Consider the following 23,841-nt stretch of genomic DNA (forward strand, 5'->3'; position numbering starts at 1 on the left):
GATGGCGGGTGAGACAAGTTGAAGCTTGGCCACGATGCCCTCCACACCTGAATATTCAGGCGACAATCACTGTCTGGGCTCAGATGGGCCTTTGGGTGAAATGTGGGCAAAATGTGACCATGAATCTGTGCCCGCAACAAGAGTCAGCACCCTCAGGAATGCAGGAGGCAAAATTGGGGAGAAAAAACCAGCGCGGCGGATAACATTTCTTTCACTCCCGTCATTTCTTGTTCTGATACGTGCAAGAGAAATATTTTTAAACGTCTAGTCATCGCTAGAGCGGAGGTTCATTTTGTTACGGACTCGTCCCGTGATCATAGACCTCGTGGTCCGTGGCGTTTCTCTACCTGGGTCAGGAGTTGCCTCTTCTGCACTGCGGCCTGAACAGCTGTGTACATGGAGTCGGTGAAGGCCGGCGAGAGGCTGTGTCCCGGTGAATGGCTGCGGCGAGGAGAGGTCCGTCGGCGTGGAGACGGTGTGCGCAGGCTGGGTGAGAGCCCCAAGGAGCTAAACATTGAGGAATCCATTTCCGTGACGTCGCCGGTCCGTTCAGCAGATGTGAACTGAGCCCCGCTGTCGGCGTCAGAAATTATGACCTGCGGAGAGAGTGCGTTCGGCGGCACTGGTTACCATGGTTACCAGAGACACCACAGTGACGGCCAACAAGCCTCATTCTGCAAAGTCAAACACCTACCCAACAGTTTAACGGCTTTAATGGGCCACATTAAAGTATCCACCCCAGGGAATAACCAGGTTAAAGAGGCCCCCCAGGGAGTAGCCAGGTTAAAGAGGCCCCCAGGGAATAACCAGGTTAAAGAGGCCCCCCAGGGAGTAACCAGGTTAAAGAGGCCCCCAGGGAGTAACCAGGTTAAAGAGGCCCCCCAGGGAGTAACCAGGTTAGAGAGGCCCCCCAGGGAGTAACCAGGTTAAAGAGGCCCCCAGGAGTAACCAGGTTAAAGAGGCCCCCCAGAGAGTAACCAGGTTAAAGAGGCCTCCAGGGAGTAACCAGGTTAAAGAGGCCCCCAGGGAGTAACCAGGTTAAAGAGGCCCCCCAGAGAGTAACCAGGTTAAAGAGGCCTCCAGGGAGTAACCAGGTTAAAGAGGCCCCCAGGGAGTAACCAGGTTAAGAGGCCCCCCAGGGAGTAACCAGGTTAAAGAGGCCCCCCAGGGAGTAACCAGGTTAAAGAGGCCCCCAGGGAATAACCAGGTTAAAGAGGCCCCCCAGGGAGTAACCAGGTTAAAGAGGCCCCCCAGGGAGTAACCAGGTTAGAGAGGCCCCCCAGGGAGTAGCCAGGTTAAGAGGCCCCCCAGGGAGTAACTAGGTAAAAGAGGCCCCCAGGGAGTAACCAGGTTAAAGAGGCCCCCAGGGAGTATCTAGGTTAGAGAGGCCCCCCAGGGAGTAACCAGGTTAGAGAGGCCCCCCAGGGAGTAACCAGGTTAAAGAGGCCCCCCAGGGAATAACCAGGTTAAAGAGGCCCCCCAGGGAATAACCAGGTTAAAGAGGCCCCCCAGGGAGTAACTAGGTTAAAGAGGCCCCCCAGGGAGTAACCAGGTTAAAGAGGCCCCCAGGGAATAACCAGGTTAAAGAGGCCCCCCAGGGAGTAACTAGGTTAAAGAGGCCCCCAGGGAGTAACCAGGTTAAAGAGGCCCCCAGGGAATAACCAGGTTAAAGAGGCCCCCCAGGGAATAACCAGGTTAAAGAGGCCCCCAGGGAATAACCAGGTTAAAGAGGCCCCCAGGGAGTAACCAGGTTAGAGAGGCCCCCCAGGGAGTAACCAGGTTAGAGAGGCCCCCCAGGGAGTAACCAGGTTAAAGAGGCCCCCCAGGGATAACCAGGTTAAAGAGGCCCCCAGGGAGTAACTAGGTTAAAGAGGCCCCCCAGGGAGTAACCAGGTTAGAGAGGCCCCCCAGGGAGTAACTAGGTTAAAAGAGGCCCCCCAGGGAGTATCTAGGTTAGAGAGGCCCCCCAGGGAGTAGCCAGGTTAAAGAGGCCCCAGGGAGTAACTAGGTTAAAGAGGCCCCCCAGGGAGTAACAGGTTAGAGAGGCCCCCCAGGGAGTAACTAGGTTAGAGAGGCCCCCCAGGGAGTAACCAGGTTAGAGAGGCCCCCAGGGAGTAACTAGGTTAAAGAGGCCCCCAGGGAGTAACCAGGTTAAAGAGGCCTCCAGGGAGTAACCAGGTTAGACAGGCCCCAGGGAGTAACTAGGTTAGAGAGGCCCCCAGGGAGTAACCAGGTTAAAGAGGCCCCCAGGGAATAATCAGGTTAGAGACATGTCCCCCATAGAGTACGTACCCTCCTACTGTAGTGGAGTCACAATTAACAGAGAGTGAAGCAAACAGCCAAAACCTCTCACAAATGCTCATTTTCTCCTGTAGGTATTGATCAGTGTCAATGCTTTCTGCTTCCTAGCTCAGGAGACACCACGGCTAATTGTCCCGACTGAGATTGGGTAATTCAGCAGAGACTACACGACTGGCGATGCATTTACCAACGGAGCCATTAGGGGAGCTATGATGAGTGCTCTTAAAGGTACCACACAGTGACCAGCCTAGCCAGAACAAACTAGACAATCCGTGCCAGTTGCCTTTCCGATGCCTTACCTGTGTGATGTCTCTCAGAATTTGATGCAGTGACTCCATCTCTGCTTTAACAGATTCAATCTCAGCTCCGTCCTGAACATCCTGTGCCTCAGCTCGGCGCGACTCCTGCAACAACAAAGAACCCATCACTTGGCACCCGGTATCCAGCACTCAACATGTGGCATGGCACCCATCACTTGGCACACGGTATCCAGCACCCAACATGTGGCATGGCACCCATCACTTGGCACACGGTATCCAGCACCCAACATGTGGCATGGCACCCATCACTTGGCACCCAGTATCCAGCACCCAACATGTGGCATGGCACCCATCACTTGGCACACTGTATCCAGCACCCAACATGTGGCATGGCACCCATCACTTGGCACACAGTATCCAGCACCCAACATGTGGCATGGCACCCATCACTTGGCACACAGTATCCAGCACCCAACATGTGGCATGGCACCCATCACTTGGCACACGGTATCCAGCACCCAACATGTGGCATGGCACCCATCACTTGGCACCCAGTATCCAGCACCCAACATGTGGCATGGCACACATCACTTGGCACCCGGTATCCAGCACCCAACATGTGGCATGGCACCCATCACTTGGCACCCGGTATCTCAGAACCAATGGCTTGGCAAGGTACCCAGCCTGAATCAGGGTCTGAGAAATCCTTGCCTTGGACTAATTGATCTAATTGAATGGCGGAGCAGAATCGAGGGGCTGAATGGCCTACTCCTGTTCCTATGGACCAGGCTGCCACCTACCTGGTTTTGGAGTGGGGCATCCGGACACTAAGATGAAAACTGGGCACCAAAGATCTGACTTGTAAAACAAAAATCTATTTTTCCTCTTACTAAAGTATCTCAATGATATAGAGCTGTTACGGAGGCTTTTAATATATTTTCATCAGCGACCACGGGACTCGAGCCACCCACCCCTCTCCCGGCATGCCATTCACCCACCAGGTTCTCCACTGTCTGGTTCAGGCTGCTGATGGTCTTCTCCCTCTCACTGTTCTGGGTCTTCAGACGCTCAACGGTCACCATCAGTTCCGTGATTCTGAAAGAAACACTTGTATTTTTACCGCGATTGACCAACATTGTCGACTGGTCACAAGGTGCTTCACACACTGAATTACATCTTTCAAGCGACTGCAGTGTTGGAGTTGGTGGGGATACCTGGTCCCACTTGGCGAGCAGGGACTGCAATCCAGCTAAAGGGACATCAGTGTTTCAGCCTTGAATCATCCCAGAACATCCTGCTGGAAAACCTGGGGGGCAGGGGGGTGCGGGGAGATTTCCTCTGTGCCTTTGTGCTAGCAACTCATTCACTGACTCAACAATCCAGACTAGCACTGAAAAACACAGAACAGGCAAGGTGAGAAAGATGGGATAACAGAGAGTGTTCTGGGATGATTCAGCGAGTGTTACACACTTGTGGGTGGAGTCCAAAACTAGGGGCTATAAATATAAGATAGTCACTAACAAATCCAATAAGGAATTCAGGAGAAACTTATTTACCCAGAGAGTGGTGAGAATGTGGAACTCGCTACCACAGGGAGTGGTTGAGGCGAACAGCATAGATGCATTTAAGCGGAAGCTCGATACGTACATACAAGGAGGATAGGGTGAGATGAACTAAGGTGGGAGGAGGCTCGTGTGGAGCATAAACACTGGTACAGACCTGTTGGGCCGGATGGCCTGTTTCTGTGCTGTACAATTCTATGTAACTAGGGGTGTCAGATATATCAGAGTGTTAAAAAGATAAAGACTTGCATTTCTATAGCGCCTTTCACGACCTCAGGCTGTCCCAAAGCACTTTACAGACAACGAAGTATTTTTAAAGCGCAGTCACTGTTGTAATGTAGGAAACGGTTTAAAGGGCAGGTTTATAATTTCACCACAAAGGTTCACACCGGAAGTCTCCCCCTGCCCCAGGCTTGGTTTTAAACAACTGTATTGGGCACATGGGAGTGACTGAGCCTCTGGATGAAAAGTGAGCTTCATACAGTAAGATTGCTCTGCTGGTACCACAGTCACTGAGCAAAGGACAATGGCACCTCTTTAATATGCAGAGTTAACAGAAAGCCACATGCTGCCCAAGGGCAGCCACATTTTAGTTTAGTTTAGTTCTTTCCCCCTTTCCCCTGGCTCTGCAATTATTAAAAGCCGTTCATCTCGAACATCTTTCAGTTCTGATGAAAGGTCCTGGATCTGAAACGTTAACTCTGCTTCTCCCTCCACGGATGCTGCCTGACCGGTGAGTGTTTTCCAGCATTTTCTGTTTTTGTTTCAGATTTCCAGCATCCGCAGTGCTTTAGCTTTTATTTTAGTTTAGTCTTTTAGTTCGTAATAAAACAATCCATTCGAGAAACCACAGCCATCACCAGGATCATTCGCCCCAAATCAAGTTGCGTTGCAGCCACCCGGAGGCACCCAGTGACCTGTTGCTGAACAGAGTAATCCTCCTGCGCAGATTTGTTTCCATCTCCAATTTACCCCCTTAACTCTCCTGGAGACGCCGATCCTCGCTGGGATACGGGTTCCACTGGCACCAGTCACTCTCCGTACCTCACCCACGAGGTCATTCTCCCCGCCTGAGGCTAGACGGGAAGTGTCAGCAGATCTTTTTGACTGTCTAAGGTAACACGGCTGATTCTGTCTTCACCCAGCACTCATGCACGTGCACTGTCTGGCTGAAGGCACTGAACAGCGATCTGAAGTGGAGACCCTGGCTGATTTTGCTCCCCAGCGGCGGTGAAGATAAGTTTGCAGCAAGCCTAACCAGTGCTCGGGCTGACAACAAGCAACTGAACACGGACCAGGAATGAGACACGTTCTTGGCCTGTCTGCCTCAGTGCCACCCAGGGCCAGCGGGGATCTGGGCAGTTTCTTTATTCCAGTGTCCTTTTTATCTTTTAAATTTGAGTCACCGGGATTGGAGGCAAAACAGACCAAGAGAGCACAGAGCAGGTTGACAGGATGGTAGGAATGGGGGAGGGGGGAGCGTGCTGACCATCTTTTGGTGCCTTCTGTAAACGGGATGGTTTCTGTGCAACAATAGGGACTAATGTTAAGTCTCCATCTCTCAGCTCAGACACATGAGGAAGGAGCGGCTCAGTTCAGGTAAAGTCAGGCTTTGGGCGCCATCTGCTGCCATGTTTGATAACTGCAACTTCAAGTGCCTGGATCAAAACTTTTGCAGGTTGCAGTTGCACGACAATCTGTAGCTTCAGTGTAAACTGGTTTTGCCTCTAGTTAGTGTAAATGCAGCCTAAATGCAGAGTCAGGGCCCGTCCTGAAGGGGACAGTCTCACTGCACTTTGCTTCAGAGTCAGGTTGGATCCTTATAACTAGATTTACACCACACTAGTTTACTGTGGGTGTGGCACTCAGCTAGTGGTGTAAATGTACCCATTAAATCAAGGTGAAAGCGAGAAGAATTGTGACACTGATGTCTTTTGCTGGATATCAAAAAAAAGCTCTGAATTTGTATTTTCCTGGCGCAGTCAGCTCAATAGGATGAAATTTAAAAGATGTCATCAACTGCCCTACCCAGACTTTGCCCCATGTCACTAAAACCCCACCTCTCCCAGACACTGTCCACGTAACTACTTCTGTGGGAGCTATTGCCCTTTTGATTATTTCTTCCCCCCCCCCCACCCCACTGAAGGTACTGAACAACATTCCCGCTAAGCTGCGAGGCTGCCTGGGGGTCCCGTGCAGGCCGCTCACCGGCTTCTACAGGGAAGAAACCGTGCATCTGTGAATATTTGAATGGGCCTCGCACCCAGTTAAAGGGACCACGCACTTAAAAAAAAAATTAGAGGGTAGATTGGTACTGAATCTGTACTGGGGTACAGGGTGTACCTCATCCACGAGGCCATTCTTCTTGTGTGAGGTCAGACAGTGAGCATCGACAGGCAATTCAACCACGGAGGGAGTCATGATTATGTCCTCACATCCCTGCACTTTCCATCAGGGATCACTAGAGAATCACCAGAGGAGGAACCCTGGTCTGATTGACTTGGTACCACACTGGATAGTGCATTTACCCGCTGAGACATGCGGGGAGCTTCAACCGGATGTTGCGTCCACTGCGCATGCCTTCACATGTTTAATCCCACAGTTAATTTTAACGTTTCGCACATCCTGTGACGTAAAGCGACATATTGGAGCAGATGTGCTGCACACACCTGGCATTCTGTTCGGCCTTTTCCCGGTCGTATTTGGCTTGCAGCTGGATCATCTCCCGCACCTTGTCCCGCAGCTGCTCCTCCAGCTGTGCGAGCTGAGCCAACTGTTTCTCCAGTGTCACCGTCGAGCTGGTCTCCGACAGGCGGAGGTGGCTGCTCAGGTTCAGGCACGAGGCGTGAATCGTGCGCGAGGATTTTGCCAGATCATTCCGCAGCTCGGAGAGATCCCTGGGGAAATTACAGATCGTTTCAGCTCAGACAAAAAGAGCACTCCCACCCTCCACTCTCCCCTGCCCCACGGGACAGCCACAGGAACCCATTTAAATACGTTAATTACCTTCTGAAACAACCCAACCTGCCCCCCCCCCCACCGTGTACCTGTGAATCAAAGCCCCAAATCACACATACATGAATTCTTTTTAATTCATTCACGGGATGTGGGCGTCGCTGGCAAGGCCAGCATTTATTGCCCATCCCTAATTGCCTTCGAGAAGGTGCTGGTGAGCCGCCCTCTTAAATACAATTGAGTGGCTCGCTAGGCCATTTCAGAGGGCAGTTAAGAGTCAACCACATTGCAGTGCGTCTGGAGTCACATATCGGCCAGACCGGGTAAGGGCGGCAGATTTCCTTCCCTGAACGACATTAGTGAACCAGATGGGTTTTTACAACAACAGGGAAAAACAGTTTCATAATAATCACCATTACTGGTACTAGCTTTTTATTCCGGATTTATTTAATTGACTGAGTTTAAATTCCCCAGCTGCCGTGGTGGGATTTGAACTCATGTCACGCATTAATCACACCCAGTTATTTAGGCCAGGATCAAACCCTTGGTTGAGTTTAAACAAGGTAGAAAGGATGAATTCATTCTGGGAGTGATGCCGAGCATCTCCCCTCCACCCCCCCTCTCGGTTTTCTCCCTTCCCCCGAATGCTGGTTTACACGATCCACAGGGACCGGTTGCCCGCTGGTATGTCACGCACCCCCCAAACCCGTGACCTCTACCACCTAGAAGGACAAGGGCAGCAGGCACCTGGGAACACCATCACCTGCAAGTTCCCCTCCAAGTTACACACCATCCTGACTTGGAAATATATCGGCCGTCCCTTCATTGCCGCTGGGTCAAAATCCTGGAATTCCCTCCCTAACAGCAGGGTGGAAGTGCCTTCACCACACGGACTGCAGTGGTTCAAGAAGGCAGCTCTCCACCACCTTTTCAAGGGCAATTAGGGATGGGCAATAAATGCTGGCCTTGCCAGCGACGCCCACATCCCAGGAACAAATTTTTTAAAAGTGCCCATTCTTCAGCTGTTAGTAAGTTCAGTATTGTATTTAACCAAAGGGGCCGTCACAGTAAAGCTCCATCCTGTCCTCTGTCGTCCCATCTCACAGACTATTGAAGGAGTCGGTGGATAGTGATCTGGAGCGGGAACTCGAGCTGATCTTCCCCTCCTTAGATCTGCCATTTGCAGCAGTCGACCATAGGAGTGACTGGGATGATAACCAGTACTTTGTAAATAGTGTAATATGCTGATCTCAGCAGGACCGGGGCCAAACATCAGCAAACCCACCCCCAGAGCGCCCTCTGGCCTACACGCCATTCTCTGTATACACTATGCCACTGGATCTCACCGTTCACTCGCCGATTTTATCTCACAGAAGTGACGTCTGAAACCCACAACCTGTCTCCAGAGCTTCAGCAGGCGGTTGTGCTCGTTACTGAAGTACGCGTTAAAGGACTACAAACAATCAAAGATACAGGAAAAATTACAGCACTCATTCACTGACTCTACAATCCAGACTAGCACCAAATAACACAGGGCAGATAGGGTGAGAGGGATGGGGTATAACAGAGAGTGTTACAGTGAGGGGTGTGGGGTATAACAGAGAGTGTTACAGTGAGGGGTGTGGGGTATATCAGGGAGTGTTACAGTGAGAGGTGTGGGGTATATCAGGGAGTGTTACAGTGAGGGGTGTGGGGTATATCAGGGAGTGTTACAGTGAGTGGTGTGGGGTATATCAGGGAGTGTTACAGTGAGGGGTGTGGGGTATATTAGAGAGTGTTACAGTGAGGTGTGTGGGGTATATCAGGGAGTGTTACAGTGAGAGGTGTGGTGTATATCAGGGAGTGTTACAGTGAGTGGTGTGGGGTATATTAGAGAGTGTTACAGTGAGGTGTGTGGGGTATATCAGGGAGTGTTACAGTGAGAGGTGTGGGGTATATCAGGGAGTGTTACAGTGAGGGGTGTGGGGTATATCAGGGAGTGTTACAGTGAGAGGTGTGGGGTATATCAGGGAGTGTTACAGTGAGAGGTGTGGGGTATATCTGGGAGTGTTACAGTGAGGTGTGTGGGGTATATCAGGGAGTGTTACAGTGAGGGGTGTGGGGTATATTAGAGAGTGTTACAGTGAGGGGTGTGGGGTATATTACAGAATGTTAGAGTGAGGGCTGTGTGGTATAACAGAGCGTTAACAAGGAAAAAAAGGAAAGACTTGCATTTATATAGCGCCTTTCGTGACCTCAGATGTTTCAAAGCACTTTACAGACAATTATTACTTTTGGAGTGTAGTCACTGTTGTAATGTAGGAAACGTGGCAGCCAATTTGTGCACAGCAAGCTCCCACAAACAGCAATGTGGTAATGACCAGATAATCTGATTTTATTGCGGGATAAATATTGGCCAGGACACCGGAGATAACTCCCCTGCTTTTCTTCGAAATAGTGCCACGGGATCTTTTACGTCGACCTGAGAGGGAAGGTGGGGCCTTGGTTTATCATCTCATCTGAAAGACAGCACCTCCGACAGTGCAACACTCCCTCAGTATTGCACTGAAGTGTCAGTTTAGATTTTACATTGAAAGAAATGGGTATATCAGAGAGTGTTACAGTTAAGGGAATGGGGTATATTAGTGTTACAGTGAGGGTATGTAGGGTATATCAGAGAGTGGGTGAAATGGGCTGTATGGGTGTGTTACAGTGAGGGCATGGGATATATCAGAGAGTGTTACACTGAAGGGTATATCAGAGTGTGTTCCCTCGTCCATATGCCCCTTTCCCCAATATTCCCCAGTGTGTCTACTTGATTTTCCTCTATTCCCCATTGTCTCTCCACTATTCCACATCAGGTCTCCCTTGTATCTCACTGACGCCTAGTGCCTCTCTTCTATAACTCACTGTTCCCCCAAGTGTCTACTCTGTAACCCACTATTCCCCAGTATGTCTCCTCTGTAACCCACTGTTCCAGTGGGTCTTCTCTATAATCCACTATTCCCCCATGAGTCTCCTCTGTAACCTACTGTTCCCAGTGAGTCTCCTCTGTAACCTACTGTTCCCAGTGATTCTCCTCTGTAACCCACTGTTCCCAGTGAGTCTCCTCTGTAACCTACTGTTCCCAGTGAGTCTCCTCTGTAACCCACTATTCCCCATGAGTCTACTCTGTAACCCACTGTTCCCAGTGATTCTCCTCTGTAACCCACTGCTCCCAGTGATTCTCCTCTGTAACCCACTATTCCCCATGAGTCTCCTCTGTAACCCACTGTTCCCAGTGATTCTCCTCTGTAACCCACTATTCCCCCATGAGTCTCCTCTGTAACCCACTGTTCCCAGTGATTCTCCTCTGTAACCCACTGTTCCCAGTGATTCTCCTCTGTAACCCACTGTTCCCAGTGATTCTCCTCTGTAACCCACTGTTCCCAGTGATTCTCCTCTGTAACCCACTATTCCCCCATGAGTCTCCTCTGTAACCTACTGTTCCCAGTGATTCTCCTCTGTAACCCACTGTTCCCAGTGAGTCTCCTCTGTAACCCACTATTCCCCCATGAGTCTCCTCTGTAACCTACTGTTCCCAGTGAGTCTCCTCTGTAACCCACTGTTCCCAGTGAGTCTCCTCTGTAACCCACTGTTACCAGTGAGTCTCCTTTGTAACCCACTGTTCCCAGTGATTCTCCTCTGTAACCCACTGTTACCAGTGAGTCTCCTCTGTAACCCACTGTTCCCAGTGAGTCTCCTCTGTAACCTACTGTTCCCAGTGAGTCTCCTCTGTAACCCACTATTCCCCATGAGTCTCCTCTGTAACCCACTGTTACCAGTGAGTCTCCTCTGTAACCCACTGTTCCCAGTGATTCCCCTCTGTAATCCACTGTTCCCAGTGATTCTCCTCTGTAACCCACTATTCCCCATGAGTCTCCTCTGTAACCCACTGTTCCCAGTGATTCTCCTCTGTAACCCACTATTCCCCCATGAGTCTCCTCTGTAACCCACTGTTCCCAGTGATTCTCCTCTGTAACCCACTGTTCCCAGTGATTCTCCTCTGTAACCCACTGTTCCCAGTGATTCTCCTCTGTAACCCACTGTTCCCAGTGATTCTCCTCTGTAACCCACTATTCCCCCATGAGTCTCCTCTGTAACCTACTGTTCCCAGTGATTCTCCTCTGTAACCCACTGTTCCCAGTGAGTCTCCTCTGTAACCCACTATTCCCCCATGAGTCTCCTCTGTAACCTACTGTTCCCAGTGAGTCTCCTCTGTAACCCACTGTTCCCAGTGAGTCTCCTCTGTAACCCACTGTTACCAGTGAGTCTCCTTTGTAACCCACTGTTCCCAGTGATTCTCCTCTGTAACCCACTGTTACCAGTGAGTCTCCTCTGTAACCCACTGTTCCCAGTGAGTCTCCTCTGTAACCTACTGTTCCCAGTGAGTCTCCTCTGTAACCCACTATTCCCCATGAGTCTCCTCTGTAACCCACTGTTACCAGTGAGTCTCCTCTGTAACCCACTGTTCCCAGTGATTCCCCTCTGTAATCCACTGTTCCCAGTGATTCTCCTCTGTAACCCACTATTCCTCCATGAGTCTCCTCTGTAACCCACTGTTACCAGTGATTCTCCTCTGTAACCCACTGTTCCCAGTGATTCTCCTCTGTAACCCACTGTTCCCAGTGGGTATATCTCACTGTTCCTGAGTGGGTCTTCGCTATAATCCACTGTTCCTTGGTCTAACAAATATAAACCCATGCAGTGCCCTGAATATAATCAGCAGTGTCCGAGTCTGACTGAGTTATACAGAAATATTATAAATGCTGACGTGAGCTTGGGTGTCGCTGAATTGTGTCGCACGGTACCTCCTCCTCCTGTCTCCATTCCACCTCCTTCTGCTCAAGTTCCTCCCGCGCCTTTGTCCAGTCGGCAGTCAGTTTGCGAATGTCCTCACTCAGGGCCAGGTTGGCCGAGTTTGCCTGGTCCAGCTGTTCCCGGAGCATGGAGTTCACTTGGGTGAGGCTGGCACTTCTATAACCAGAGCACAAGTACATTAAACCAGACCAGGCGGCTCAGGTCACCACTTCCAGTACAGCACAAAAGAGCAAACTAATGCCACAGAGCTGGATCAGGCAATCAATTCCTGGTCTGAACTTTTCAAGCAAGGAATGGTGCAGTGGAGACTGTCAGAGCCTGGGGCAGAAAGGGGCGGTGGTGGGGATGGGGGGATGGGGGAGGGGCGCGTTGAGGCCTGGAACATCAATGCTAAGTCATGCCTAGGCAATCTCTGGCACCTCCCAGTGCCCACTTACAGGGTGGCATTGGCTGTGGTCTGACGGGGGGGCAGCACACTCGAAGATGTCAGGCTGGGTGAATAAACAGGGGGAGAAAGTTTACAGGAAAAAAAGGAAACTTACCCATAAAACACCCATTAAAAATGTGGATTACAGCAGCAGAGTGCAAATATCTGGAGTTTTACTAAATATACTATTACCAAGAGCCAAGAGAAATTGTTGTCACACTGCAGCTACTACAGTATTAGGGTCCCTCAGATTCTGGGAATATTTACAGGGGGTCTTTGGGATTGTGGAAATATTTACTGAGGGTTCCTGGGATTGGGAATATTTACAGGGGGCTCCTGGGATTGTGGGAATATTTACAGGGAGTCTCTGGGATTGTGGGAATATTTACAGAGGGTTCCTGAGGTTTTGCAGATTTTTATAGGTGTCCTTGGGATTGTGGGAATATTTACAGGGGTCCCTGTGATTGTGGGGATTTTTATAGGTGTCCTTGAGATTTGGAATATTTACACTGGATCCCTGGGATTGGGAATATTTACAGGGGGGGTCTCTGGGATTGTGGGGATATTTACAGGGGGTCCCTAGGATTGTGGGGATATTTACAGGGGGTCCCTAGGATTGTGGGAATATTTACAGGGGGTCTCTGGGATTGTGGGAATATTTACAGGGGGTCTCTGGGATTGTGGGGATATTTACAGGGGGTCCCTAGGAATGTGGGGATATTTACAGGGGGTCCCTAGGAATGTGGGGATATTTACAGGGGGTCCCTGGGATTGTGGGGATATTTACAGGGGGTCCCTGGGATTGTGGGGATATTTACAGGGGGTCCCTGGAATTGTGGGGATATTTACAGGGGGTCCCTAGGATTGGGAATATTTACAGGGGGCCCTCCTTTCCGGGTCAGAATGATGTCATGCTCCCACGTGCCTTTGCTGCTCCTCCTCCAGTCGGATCAGGGTGTTTTCCAGTTCGTTGCTCTGCTCCTCGTCAGACTGCCGCAGTCGTGATTCTGCGGCGTCCAGGCGGCTCTGTGAAGAGTGCATCATAGACTTTGATTAATACGAGATGGAGAAACTGCGGGGGGTGGGTGAGCCGCGCTGTTTGTCGTGTCATTGCATGGTGAACACATTCAGGAAGACTTCCTCTGTGTTCCGCGCTTCGAATTTATATTAATGATCTAGACGAGGGAACGAGATGTAATATCTCCAAGTTTGCAGACGGCACAAAGCTGGGTGGGCGTGTGTGCTGTGAGGAGGATGCTGAGAAACTCCAGTATGATTTGGACAGGTTGGGTGATTGGGCAGATGCATGGCAAATGCAGTATAATGTGGATAAATGCGAGGTTATCCACTTTGGTGGCAAAAACAGGAAGGCAGATTATTATCTGAACGGCAATAGATTGGGAGAAGGGGAAGTGCAACGAGACCTGGGTATCCTTGTGCACCAGTCACTGAAGGTAAGCATGCAGGTGCAGCAGGCGTTTAAGAAGGCAAATGGTATGTTGGCCTTCATAGCGAGAGGATTCGAGTACAGGAGCAAGGATGTCTTGCTGCAGTTGTACAGGGCCTTGGTGAGACCACACCTTGAGTATCGTGTGCAGTTTTGGTCGCCTTATCTGAGGAAGGATGTTCTTGCCATGGAGAGAGTGCAGCGAAGATTCACCAGGCTGATACCTGAGATGGCAGGAATGACGTATAAGGAGAGATTGGGTCGATTGGGCTTATACTCGCTGGAGTTTAGAAGAATTAGAGGGGATCTCATTGAAACTTATAAAATTCTAACAGGGCTAGATAGACTAGATGCAGGAAGGATGTTCCTGATGGCGGGGGAGTCCAGAACCAGGGGCCACAGTCTAACGATAAGGGGTAAGCCATTTAGGACTGAGATGAGGAGGAATTTCTTCATCCAGAGAGTGGTGAACCTGTGGAATTCTCTACCACAGAAGGCAGTTGAGGCCAATTCATTAAATATATTCAAGAAGGAGTTAGATATATTTCTTAAGGCTAAAGGGATCAAGGGATATGGGGAGAAAGCAGGGACAGGGTACTGAATTTGGATGATCAGCCATGATCTCATTGAATGGCGGAGCAGGCCCAAGGGGCCGAATGGCTTACTCCTGCTCCTATCTTCTATGTTTCTATGTTTCTTTGAAACACCGACCAGAGAAAATCTCCATGAATGCATTTCCAACTTTACAAGCTAAGCAATTCATCTCCTCACAGTGTTAGTGAGGCCCCAGTAGGGATCGGAGTCAGCCGCAAGGCATCTTAGGATATCACAGAAAGAAGTCCTAAATCCACCAGTAATCCTCTCACTCCTTTGGATATCTGCGATGGAGTCAGGCCTCGGAATCTAATCCCCATCCATTAAAAGGACCGAGTGTGTTTGCAAGTCCGAAATTTTAATTTTCACAGTAATTAGATCATTGCATCCTTGGGGTGCCAGGATGGTATTTACCCTCTAAAGATGAAAAAAACCCACCAAAATGCCTAATTTTTTCAATAAAAGGCTTTAAAATATTTGATCTACATATAAAAAGCTCTCAGATATTAAAGAAGAAACAATGAAAATCATTGCTCCTATATAGAATTGCAGCAGACAGACCCCTCGCCCAGAGCTGGGGAAACAATTTCCACACGGTGGATTAACTCAGGTAGGCCCCATCACCATGGTAACCGCCCAACTACTCTAAACAGGCCCATTCCACGATAAGGCAGCTGCTTTGCGGTAACACACAAATTCTGGGTACCTTGCACATTATTGGGGGGGGGGGAGCAAAGTATTAAATGATAGAGTGAGTTGGAACAGCCCCTCCCCCACTGCGCTGATGCTCCCACCTACCGTCAGTCGGTGCTGTTCCAGCTCTGTGGCTTTCTCCATCAGTTGCTGCTCCACCTCGCCACATTTCTTCTTGTACTGAAGGACCTGCCATTTGAAGCAGACAGCGTCAGTCCCAATATGCACAAGCACAACCCCACAAATGCACCAAGTCCCACAGGCCCGTGTCGCAGTTCATTATGCACTGGTCCATTCCCATAATGCACCGCGTTAATCCCATAATTACCTTGGACTGAAGCTTCTGGACGAGTTGAGCCTGTCGCTGCTGACCCTCCTGGTAGGCCTGAAGTTTGCGTTTATATGAAGCCTGTTCCTCCTCCAGTCGCCGACGTAGCTCGATGTTCTGCTGCGCCAGGCTCTTGTTTTCCAGACATTCGCGTTCCCTCTCCCCTGTCTCCAGCCTCAGGGCCTGCTCCAGCTGTGAAGAGACAGAGAGAGCTACAGGCATCAGTCAAGGCTGGAACAAGAACACCTCGGACAGTTCCATTTTCTACTTACAGACAGATCTGGTAACAAAATTGTTACTGGTCCGTTCCATCCCATGGACGAGTGTGACAACACAGTCAGAATGGGAGTTCTGTTTCCCAGTTATCTCCGCCCCATCCTCAAGGCGCTGACTTTGGGTGGGATACAGTCCCACACGCCCTCCGGTGTCTTGCCCAAGTCACCAGTCTTCCTGCGTGGGCCTGGACAGTGAGTGCTGGCGTGCTACTCAAGTCAGGGGCATCACAGTTAAGCCCAATCCTGACCCAATCCATGTCAGGATGGTGTGCCCACTGCCCACCAGAGGCGTTCCCACTGCTGCTCTGGCTGAGAGCAACTAACTCTGCACAGTCTGGGCATCGGATCTGGGCCCTCCCTCGTCTAAATGACTCAGTACAACACTGAGCAGTCCATTCACCAACTGAGCTACCGGGAGAGTGGGGAGAGGGAGCTGAAATCACAAAGAGGTAATAAATAAATACAACAACTTGCATTTATATAGCGCCTTTAACATAGTAAAATGTCCCATGGCGCTTCACAGGAGTATTATCTGGCAAAATTTGACAAAATAATAAGTAACTGGTTGAATAAAGGACAATGAAGATTCTGGAGCCAAGCAACTTGTGGTCAAGGTAGCCAATCTCCATTTTAGAGTAAGCAGTGTCCATTCGGAGGGGGGTGGTGGTGGAGGGGGGGGTGGGTGGAGCGGGGGGGGAGGGGTGGAGCGGGGGGGAGGGGCGGCAGTGTCCATTCGGGGGGGGGCGGAGAGGCGGCAGTGTCCATTCAGTGGGGGGGTGGTGAGAGGCGGCAGTGTCCATTCGGGGGGGGGGGGGGAGAGGCGGCAGTGTCCATTCAGGGGGGGGAGAGGCGGCAGTGTCCATTCGGGGGGGGGGGGGGAGAGGCGGCAGTGTCCATTCGGGGGGGCGGGGCGGAGGTGTCCAGACAGAGCTGCCACTTGCCCAATTTTTGTGGGGAGTTTCTGAAATGTTAATGAGGTACTAAAAAAATAGAAATCCCCTTTCTCCACATAGTTCGGTCCCCTGGTGTGATTATTACTGAGGTAGTTTTTTTTTAAACTTTCCTTTCTCCTACCCCTTCCGAAGGTGCTGACTCTTGCAGGGTGCAAGTTCCACAGATACCAACCACCCTCCTGTACCTCAGCCAGGTGGTTATGTTTCAGGTGTGAAGGGCATCACGAGAGCCCGGTCCTGTCTTTAACGAACATCCACACACATGCATATTTCAGCAGCAACCATCGGACAGTGATCAGGAGAGCAGGAAGTCTGCCTGATTTTCCCCTTCCCTAATCCAGGGACACTGAGGTCAAGTGTAGCAACCCTACTGTTGCACAGAATCAGCTAACTGAGCACAGACCAGGGACTGAACCTGAGACTTTCCTGGTCTATGCGGCCCAGCACAATTTAACGAGACATGTTGGCAAACTGAATATTGCCATGACGATAAGACATCCATTTATGTTCATCAGTGTAGATAATCAGACCTTGACCCCTGACTGCCACAGGAAGGTCAGTTGGCCCCATCAGTAGCCAACGCGGTTTCTTACCATCTGGTTCTTCTTTATCAGTTCTTCATTCAGACGTTTGGCCCCTGGCCCCTCCAAGCTCCAGCTGATTGGCTGTTTCAGCTTGTGCCAAAAAGAAAACTTAATGTTACCTCAACCCAGCCAGAGGCAATGCAACTAGCTGACAGCCATCTGTTAAATGGGGCGGTGTCTCTCTTCTATTACAAGCCGTCTTTCAGTGGATGCACAGTAATGCGATCGCTCCTTCGTGGCTATCAGAGTCTCCACATCCCTCCCACACCTGGAGTGATATTTGAATCTCAGGTGTCTCCCAATTTACCAAATGCCTCTTAGTTCCAGATGCAATATCCTACATATCCCCCTCCCCAAGGTTGATTTCTACATCTATATTCTTGTCATCAAAGCCTCAGAGTATAACTCCATGAAGAAAATAGAGAACTTTCTTCATAAAGTTGTGGTGAGTTCGCCATACCATTAAACCCTCACGGATTCTATAACTATTTTACATTGCTTTTCGCCCTCTAGTTCCCCCCCCTCCCCCGCCCTCACCACTTTCTCTCCTGTTACTGTTACTAGGATACAGGGCCAGCAATGGGAGCTGGCCCTGCTGCCAGTACCTGACCCAACTGCCCATTCATGTGTGAGTCTAGACGGTGAGTGTCTAGGCTACTTGGTGTCCTGTTTGAGCCTCAACCCCCTTATCCTGTCCATCAGCAAGTTGTCCGCAACATCGTCTACCTCTGATTTTACCTCACTCCCACTGGCACCAAAACCCTCCTTCACATCCTTGTCACCCCAGCATTAACTTCTCTAATTCTCACCTCCCCAATCCCAAGCTCCACTCTACAGAAGCTATCGTCCAAAACTCCACCACCTGCATCCTATCCTGCACTAAGTCCCAGTCCCCTATCACCTCCGTCGTCACTAATCTCCACTGGCTGTCCATTCCCCAATGCATTGAATTCAAAGTCCTTGTTTAAAGATCTATCCACAGCCTTGCCCTTCCTGCATCTGCAACCTCCTCCAAGCCTACATGCCAGTGCATGCCCTCTGCTCTCCCGCCCCTGGCCACCTTTGCATTCCCTCTTCTTCTTCCATTCCACCTGCATTGGCAGATCTGTCTCTGGAACTCTGTCTCTAAACCTTGCACCTGCTCACTCCTCCTTCAACTCTCCTCAAAACCTACCTCTTCAATTGTTACTTCGGTCACTTCCTCTACCTCTTCCACTATTGCTCAGCGTCTGTTTTTGCCTAAGTGCCTTGGGATGTCGTATTACGTTAAAAGTGCTTTGTAAATGTCAGTAGCCACACCCAAGCCTGTCTTCACCCAAAGTCCATGACAAGAACTTTCGAGTGTAAATCACTTGATAGGGATTAGGAGTGGAAATTCTGGCTGATTTCAACCTCCCACCCCTTCCATAACCAAGAGACTGTGAGGGTGCCGGTCAGTTCCTTCAGTAACCCCTAGATGGCACCTTCACTTGTTTGTTTCCCTTTGTTAATTGTTACTTGTTTCTCCTGTTTATTATTTAACTGCCTTTTATCAGGTTTATTGGTTTCACCTGTTTTTGCTGGTATTTAAGTTCTGTGGTTTCTTCTCTCTGGGCTCAGTCCTGACAAGGGAGTTAGTCTCGACAAGCCTGTTGCCCTGTGGTAGCTTGCCTTGACAAGCCGGTTGCCTTAGTGGTTGCTTGTCTTGAGCTCCTATGTCTATAACTGTTTATCTGTGTTATGTTTTGCTTGTATTTAAGTTCTGTGGTTTTTCCCTTTGTTCTCGGTCTTGACAAGGTGCTGACAAGTTGCTCAGTCTTGATAAGGTGCTCAGTTTGGACAAGCCGGTTGCCCCGTGGTAGCTTGTCTTGAGCTCAGTCTTGACAAGCCGGTTGCCTCACGGTAGCTTGTCTTGAGTTCCTATCTTGACTAGCCATTTGCCTATGTGGTAGCTTGTCTTGAGCTCCTATGTTTTGTAACTGTTTACCTGTGTGATTCTAGTAAAGTACTGTTATTTTAGACTGCATATCTGCTTCTCGCCTCGTCTGTCTGCACTTGGGTCCAGAACCAGCCTCGCCCGGACAGCACGGCCCCGTGTCTACACGGCCCCGTGACAGCAACCCTGACAGAGACACCAAGGCAAGAATTGCAACAGCACATATCACCGCCCAGGATGATGTCAGTTAAATCAGCACAGGCCAAGATGGAACCAGGTCCTTCTTGGTCTGTAGTGTTCAATTAAACAATGGACGGTGCATTTGCCAATTGCGCCTTTAGATCAATGCATAAGAACATAAGAAATAAGGGCAGGAGTAGGTCATACGGCCCATCGAGCCTGCTCTGCCTCCTACAGGTATCCCTAATCAGAGGCACAAACAGTTCAACAACTTGACAACAGTAATAAAAAGAAGAATGTACAAAAATCACCAGAACTAAAATGTCAACCAATCTAACAGCAAACACAGGGCGCAGCGCGTTTCACCAGTGAGGGTGGTGTGCTTGCTGCCAGTGAAGTAATTAAGGTCAATAAGGGGCTGGGTGGCGCACTGCTTAAGAGCTGTCCTTTCAGCTCAGGAACCTCCAGTTAGATCGAGCTCTGGCGGATGGGATGGCAGTCTCCTCTCTATGCTGATGCAAGGGATTCTACAAGAATTGGTTCATGGTGTTATAAGCCACAAAACTACAGGTATCCCTAATCAGAGGCACAAATTTAAGACAATCACAAAAAGAATTAGAGGGGAATGTGGAAAAAAATGTCTTTACACAGAGGGTGGTTAGAATGTGGAATTCTCTGCCACGCCTGTTGTTGAAACAGAGTCCATAAATTCCTTTAAAGGGAATTAGAAAGCAGCTTGAATTGGAGAAATATTAAAGTGCATGGGGAGCGAGCAGGAGAATGGGATTAGACGGTGGTTAATGCAGAGAAAAACAATGATGTTGACTTAATGGATCAAATGGCCTGTATATGGGCTGTAACATTCTATAATTCTCCTACAAGAATCTATTCAGGGGACCTGGAAAGTAATCTGGTGAAACTGTCAGCTCATCAGTGTCAGTGCAGTGCCTCCTGCTGGTAAAACAAAGCACCTATATACATGTCATCACCAGTGTAGCACTTCCTGTTGGAGAAATATCTGCAGCAGATGCATAATTCCCAGTGCAGCGCCCCTTGCTGCTAAAATAATGCACCTATTGTAGGTGTGTCACTGCTGACACAGCACCTCCTGCTGGTGAAGCACTGTAGGATGGTCATACTCAGTGGACTGCCCCCTGCTGGTGAAACATGCCTTCTTTACCTCGTTGCCTATTTTATAAGTTGAGATGATTTTTCAAGGACTCATGCACAGAACAACAGATAGAAGCTGGGATCTAACAGGGCATTGGAGGAGGAGGAGTTTTCTATAAGCAGGATTTTGAAATATTCACCATTGGTCTCTGTGATATGCAAAAGCACCCTGTTTTTTTGTAGAGTTTCACGTTAAGATTAAATTTAAAGTGAAACACACACTTCTTATTGGACAATACTGAACAATCAGGGACAGCTTAGTTAAATATCTTTTTGACAGTTGAAATTGCAAAGACTTTTCTTTAATTACAAAATCCACCATCCCTATTCCCAAGGCCTGTCACATCCAAGCCTTATACTTGTCCTGCTATCCACCTCTTCCAGCCCCTGTCAAGCCCTGCTTTACATCATCTTACAACATCTGATCTTGGGTTCAGGATACCCACATCAGCGTTCGTTACTGCCTCTTTGCCCTTCAAGCGCAGGGACTCCTCCAGCTGTGACAGAGAAACAATAGTCACTGGGGTCAGAAACACATGAAACAGCAAAGGTACAATGAGGGAGCACAGACACCTCACATGCACTTCAGCGAGGGTACAATCATTGAACACAGACGCCTTGCACATTTGCACACATACCTCAAACACCCGGAGCAAGCAACTACCGACAACTCTAAACTAAAGTAGCTGCATGCGCCATTCCCAATGGGAGTAACATTTATTATTGCGAGGGGAATTGAATACAAAAGTAGGGTGGTTATGCTTCAGTTATACAGGGCATTGGTGAGACCACATCTGGAGTACTGTGTACAGTATTGGTCTCCTTATTTAAGGAAGGATGTAAATGCGTTGGAAGCAGTTCAGAGAAGGTTTATTAGACTAATACCTGGAATGGGCGGGTTGTCTTATGAGGAAAGGTTGGACAGGCTAGGCTTGTATCTGCTGGAGTTTAGAAGAGTGAGAGGTGACTTGATTGAAACATATAAGATCCTGAGAGGTCTGGACAGGGTGGATGTGGAGAGGATGTTTCCTCTTGTGGGAGAATCTAGAACTAGGGGTCACTGTTTAAAAATAAGGGGTCGCCCATTTAAGACAGAGATGAGGAGAAATTTTTTCTCACAGAGGGTTGTGAGTCTTTGGAACGCTCTTCCTCAGAAGGCAGTGGAAGCAGAGTCTTTGAATATTTTTAAGGCAGAAGTAGATAGATTCTTGGTAAGCAAGGGGGTGAAAAGTTATCGGGGGTAGGCGGGAATGTGGAGTAATCAGATCAGCCATGATCTTATTGAATGGCGGCGCAGGTTCGAAGGGCCGAGTGGTTTACTCCTGCTCCTAATTCGTATGTTCGTAACATTCACTCCACTGTGTGACATCAAAGTGACCATTCTTCACATGAGTCTGGACAGTGAAATTCAGCAAGCTATTCAAACAGCAACACAGCCAAGTCCAATCCTGTCCTCTCCCAAAGTCCCCACAGGGGGTCAATGGACAACAATCAGAATTGGGAAACTAGGCAGATTTTTCCTCTCCCTGACCCAGGGGTGCAGATGTCAATCTGTCCCAACTGCTGAGATCAACTAGCTCATTACAGTTCATGAATTGAACCTAGGACCTTCTGGTTCCACACGACACTACATGAGGCAATGCTTTGACCAACTGAACCACTGGAGTGACAACTCTTTCTAAACCTCGGGACTGACAGCACTGCACTGAGCTTCCCATCCCTGCCGACACTCTTACATGGATCTTTGTGGCTTCTTATTCAGCACAACAATCAGAGGTCTGGGAGCGGCCCAGGTAATAGTGTGTTTGCAAGGAAACTTTAAGCTCAGAGATAACTGTTGGAAATGCAGGAATAGTTGGGAGCAGCATGGCGATCAGAGAGAATGCACAGGGATAAGAGACAGCAAGCAAGGCTGTGACAGACGGAAAACACAAGGGTATCTGGTGGAAGGGTAAAATGCAAATTAATTTTTAAAAATTAAATTGATTGTCAATGCAGTGTGGGATAGGATTGATGGGTCACTTTAGAAAAAAGCTCTTCAAGCTGAGTTTCATTGTAGGTACAGTATTAGATTTTTTATAAGTATATAATGTAACTTTGTGTGTTGTTTGGAACCACGTTACAGACTGACTCACTCCCTCATTACAGACAGACTCACTCCCCCATTACAGACAGACTCACTCCCTCATTACAGACAGACTCACTCCCCCATTACAGACAGACTCACTCCCCCATTACAGACAGACTCACTCCCGCATTACAGACAGACTCACTCCCCCATTACAGACAGACTCACTCCCCCATTACAGACAGACTCACTCCCCCATTACAGACACTCACTCCCGCATTACAGACAGACTCACTCCCCCATTACAGACAGACTCACTCCCCCATTACAGACAGACTCACTCCTCCATTGGACAGACTCACTCCCTCATTACAGACAGACTCACACCCCCGTTACAGACAGACTCACTCCCCCATTACAGACAGACTCACTCCCCCATTACAGACAGACTCACTCCTCCATTAGACAGACAGACTCACTCCCTCATTACAGACAGACTCACTCCCCCATTACAGACAGACTCACTCCCCCATTACAGACAGACTCACTCCCCCATTACACAGACTCACTCCCCCGTTACAGACAGACTCACTCCTCCATTACAGACAGACTCACTCCTTCATTACAGACAGTCTCACTCCCCCATTACAGACAGACTCACTCCTCCAGTGCAGAGACTCACTCCCCCATTACAGACAGACTCACTCCCCCATTACAGACAGACTCACTCCCCCATTACAGACAGACTCACTCCCCATTACAGACAGACTCACTCCCCCATTACAGACAGACTCACTCCCCTATTACAGACAGACTCACTCCCCCATTACAGACAGACTCACTCCCCATTACAGACAGACTCACTCCCCCATTACAGACAGACTCACTCCCCCATTACAGACAGACTCACTCCCCCATTACAGACAGACTCACTCCCCCATTACAGACAGACTCACTCCCCCATTACAGACAGACTCACTCCCCCATTACAGACAGACTCACTCCCCCATTACAGACAGACTCACTCCCCCATTACAGACAGACTCACTCCCCCATTACAGACAGACTTACTCCCCCATTAGACAGACTTACTCCCCCATTACAGACAGACTCACTCCTCCAGTACAGAAACATAGAAACATAGAAGATAGGAGCAGGAGTAGGCCATTCGGCCCTTCGAGCCTGCTCCGCCATTCAATGAGATCATGGCTGATCATCCAAATTCAGTTCCCTGTCCCTGCCTTCTCCCCATATCCCTTGATCCCTTTAGCCTTAAGAAATATATCTAAC

At 49.4% G+C, this 23,841-nt stretch overlaps 1 protein-coding gene across 1 annotated transcript in view; it reads right to left on the reverse strand.

Moving 5' to 3' along the window:
* The window catches only part of crocc (ciliary rootlet coiled-coil, rootletin), a 115,681-nt gene that overhangs the window by 80,366 nt on the left and 11,474 nt on the right, over positions 1-23,841 (reverse strand). Inside the window, exons 4-12 of the mRNA XM_085966978.1 lie at positions 15,407-15,598; positions 15,184-15,267; positions 13,270-13,370; positions 11,908-12,073; positions 8,425-8,531; positions 6,793-7,020; positions 3,560-3,656; positions 2,601-2,705; positions 348-596 (exon numbers count right to left, since the gene is read on the reverse strand). Coding sequence (XP_085823104.1) covers positions 348-596; positions 2,601-2,705; positions 3,560-3,656; positions 6,793-7,020; positions 8,425-8,531; positions 11,908-12,073; positions 13,270-13,370; positions 15,184-15,267; positions 15,407-15,598 — 1,329 coding nt within the window. The remainder of the gene's footprint in view (positions 1-347; positions 597-2,600; positions 2,706-3,559; positions 3,657-6,792; positions 7,021-8,424; positions 8,532-11,907; positions 12,074-13,269; positions 13,371-15,183; positions 15,268-15,406; positions 15,599-23,841) is intronic.

This window comes from Somniosus microcephalus, chromosome 25 (assembly GCF_052327205.1).
Source record: "Somniosus microcephalus isolate GS21.2 chromosome 25, FLI_Smic_1.0, whole genome shotgun sequence".
In the NCBI taxonomy this organism is placed as follows: domain Eukaryota; kingdom Metazoa; phylum Chordata; class Chondrichthyes; order Squaliformes; family Somniosidae; genus Somniosus; species Somniosus microcephalus.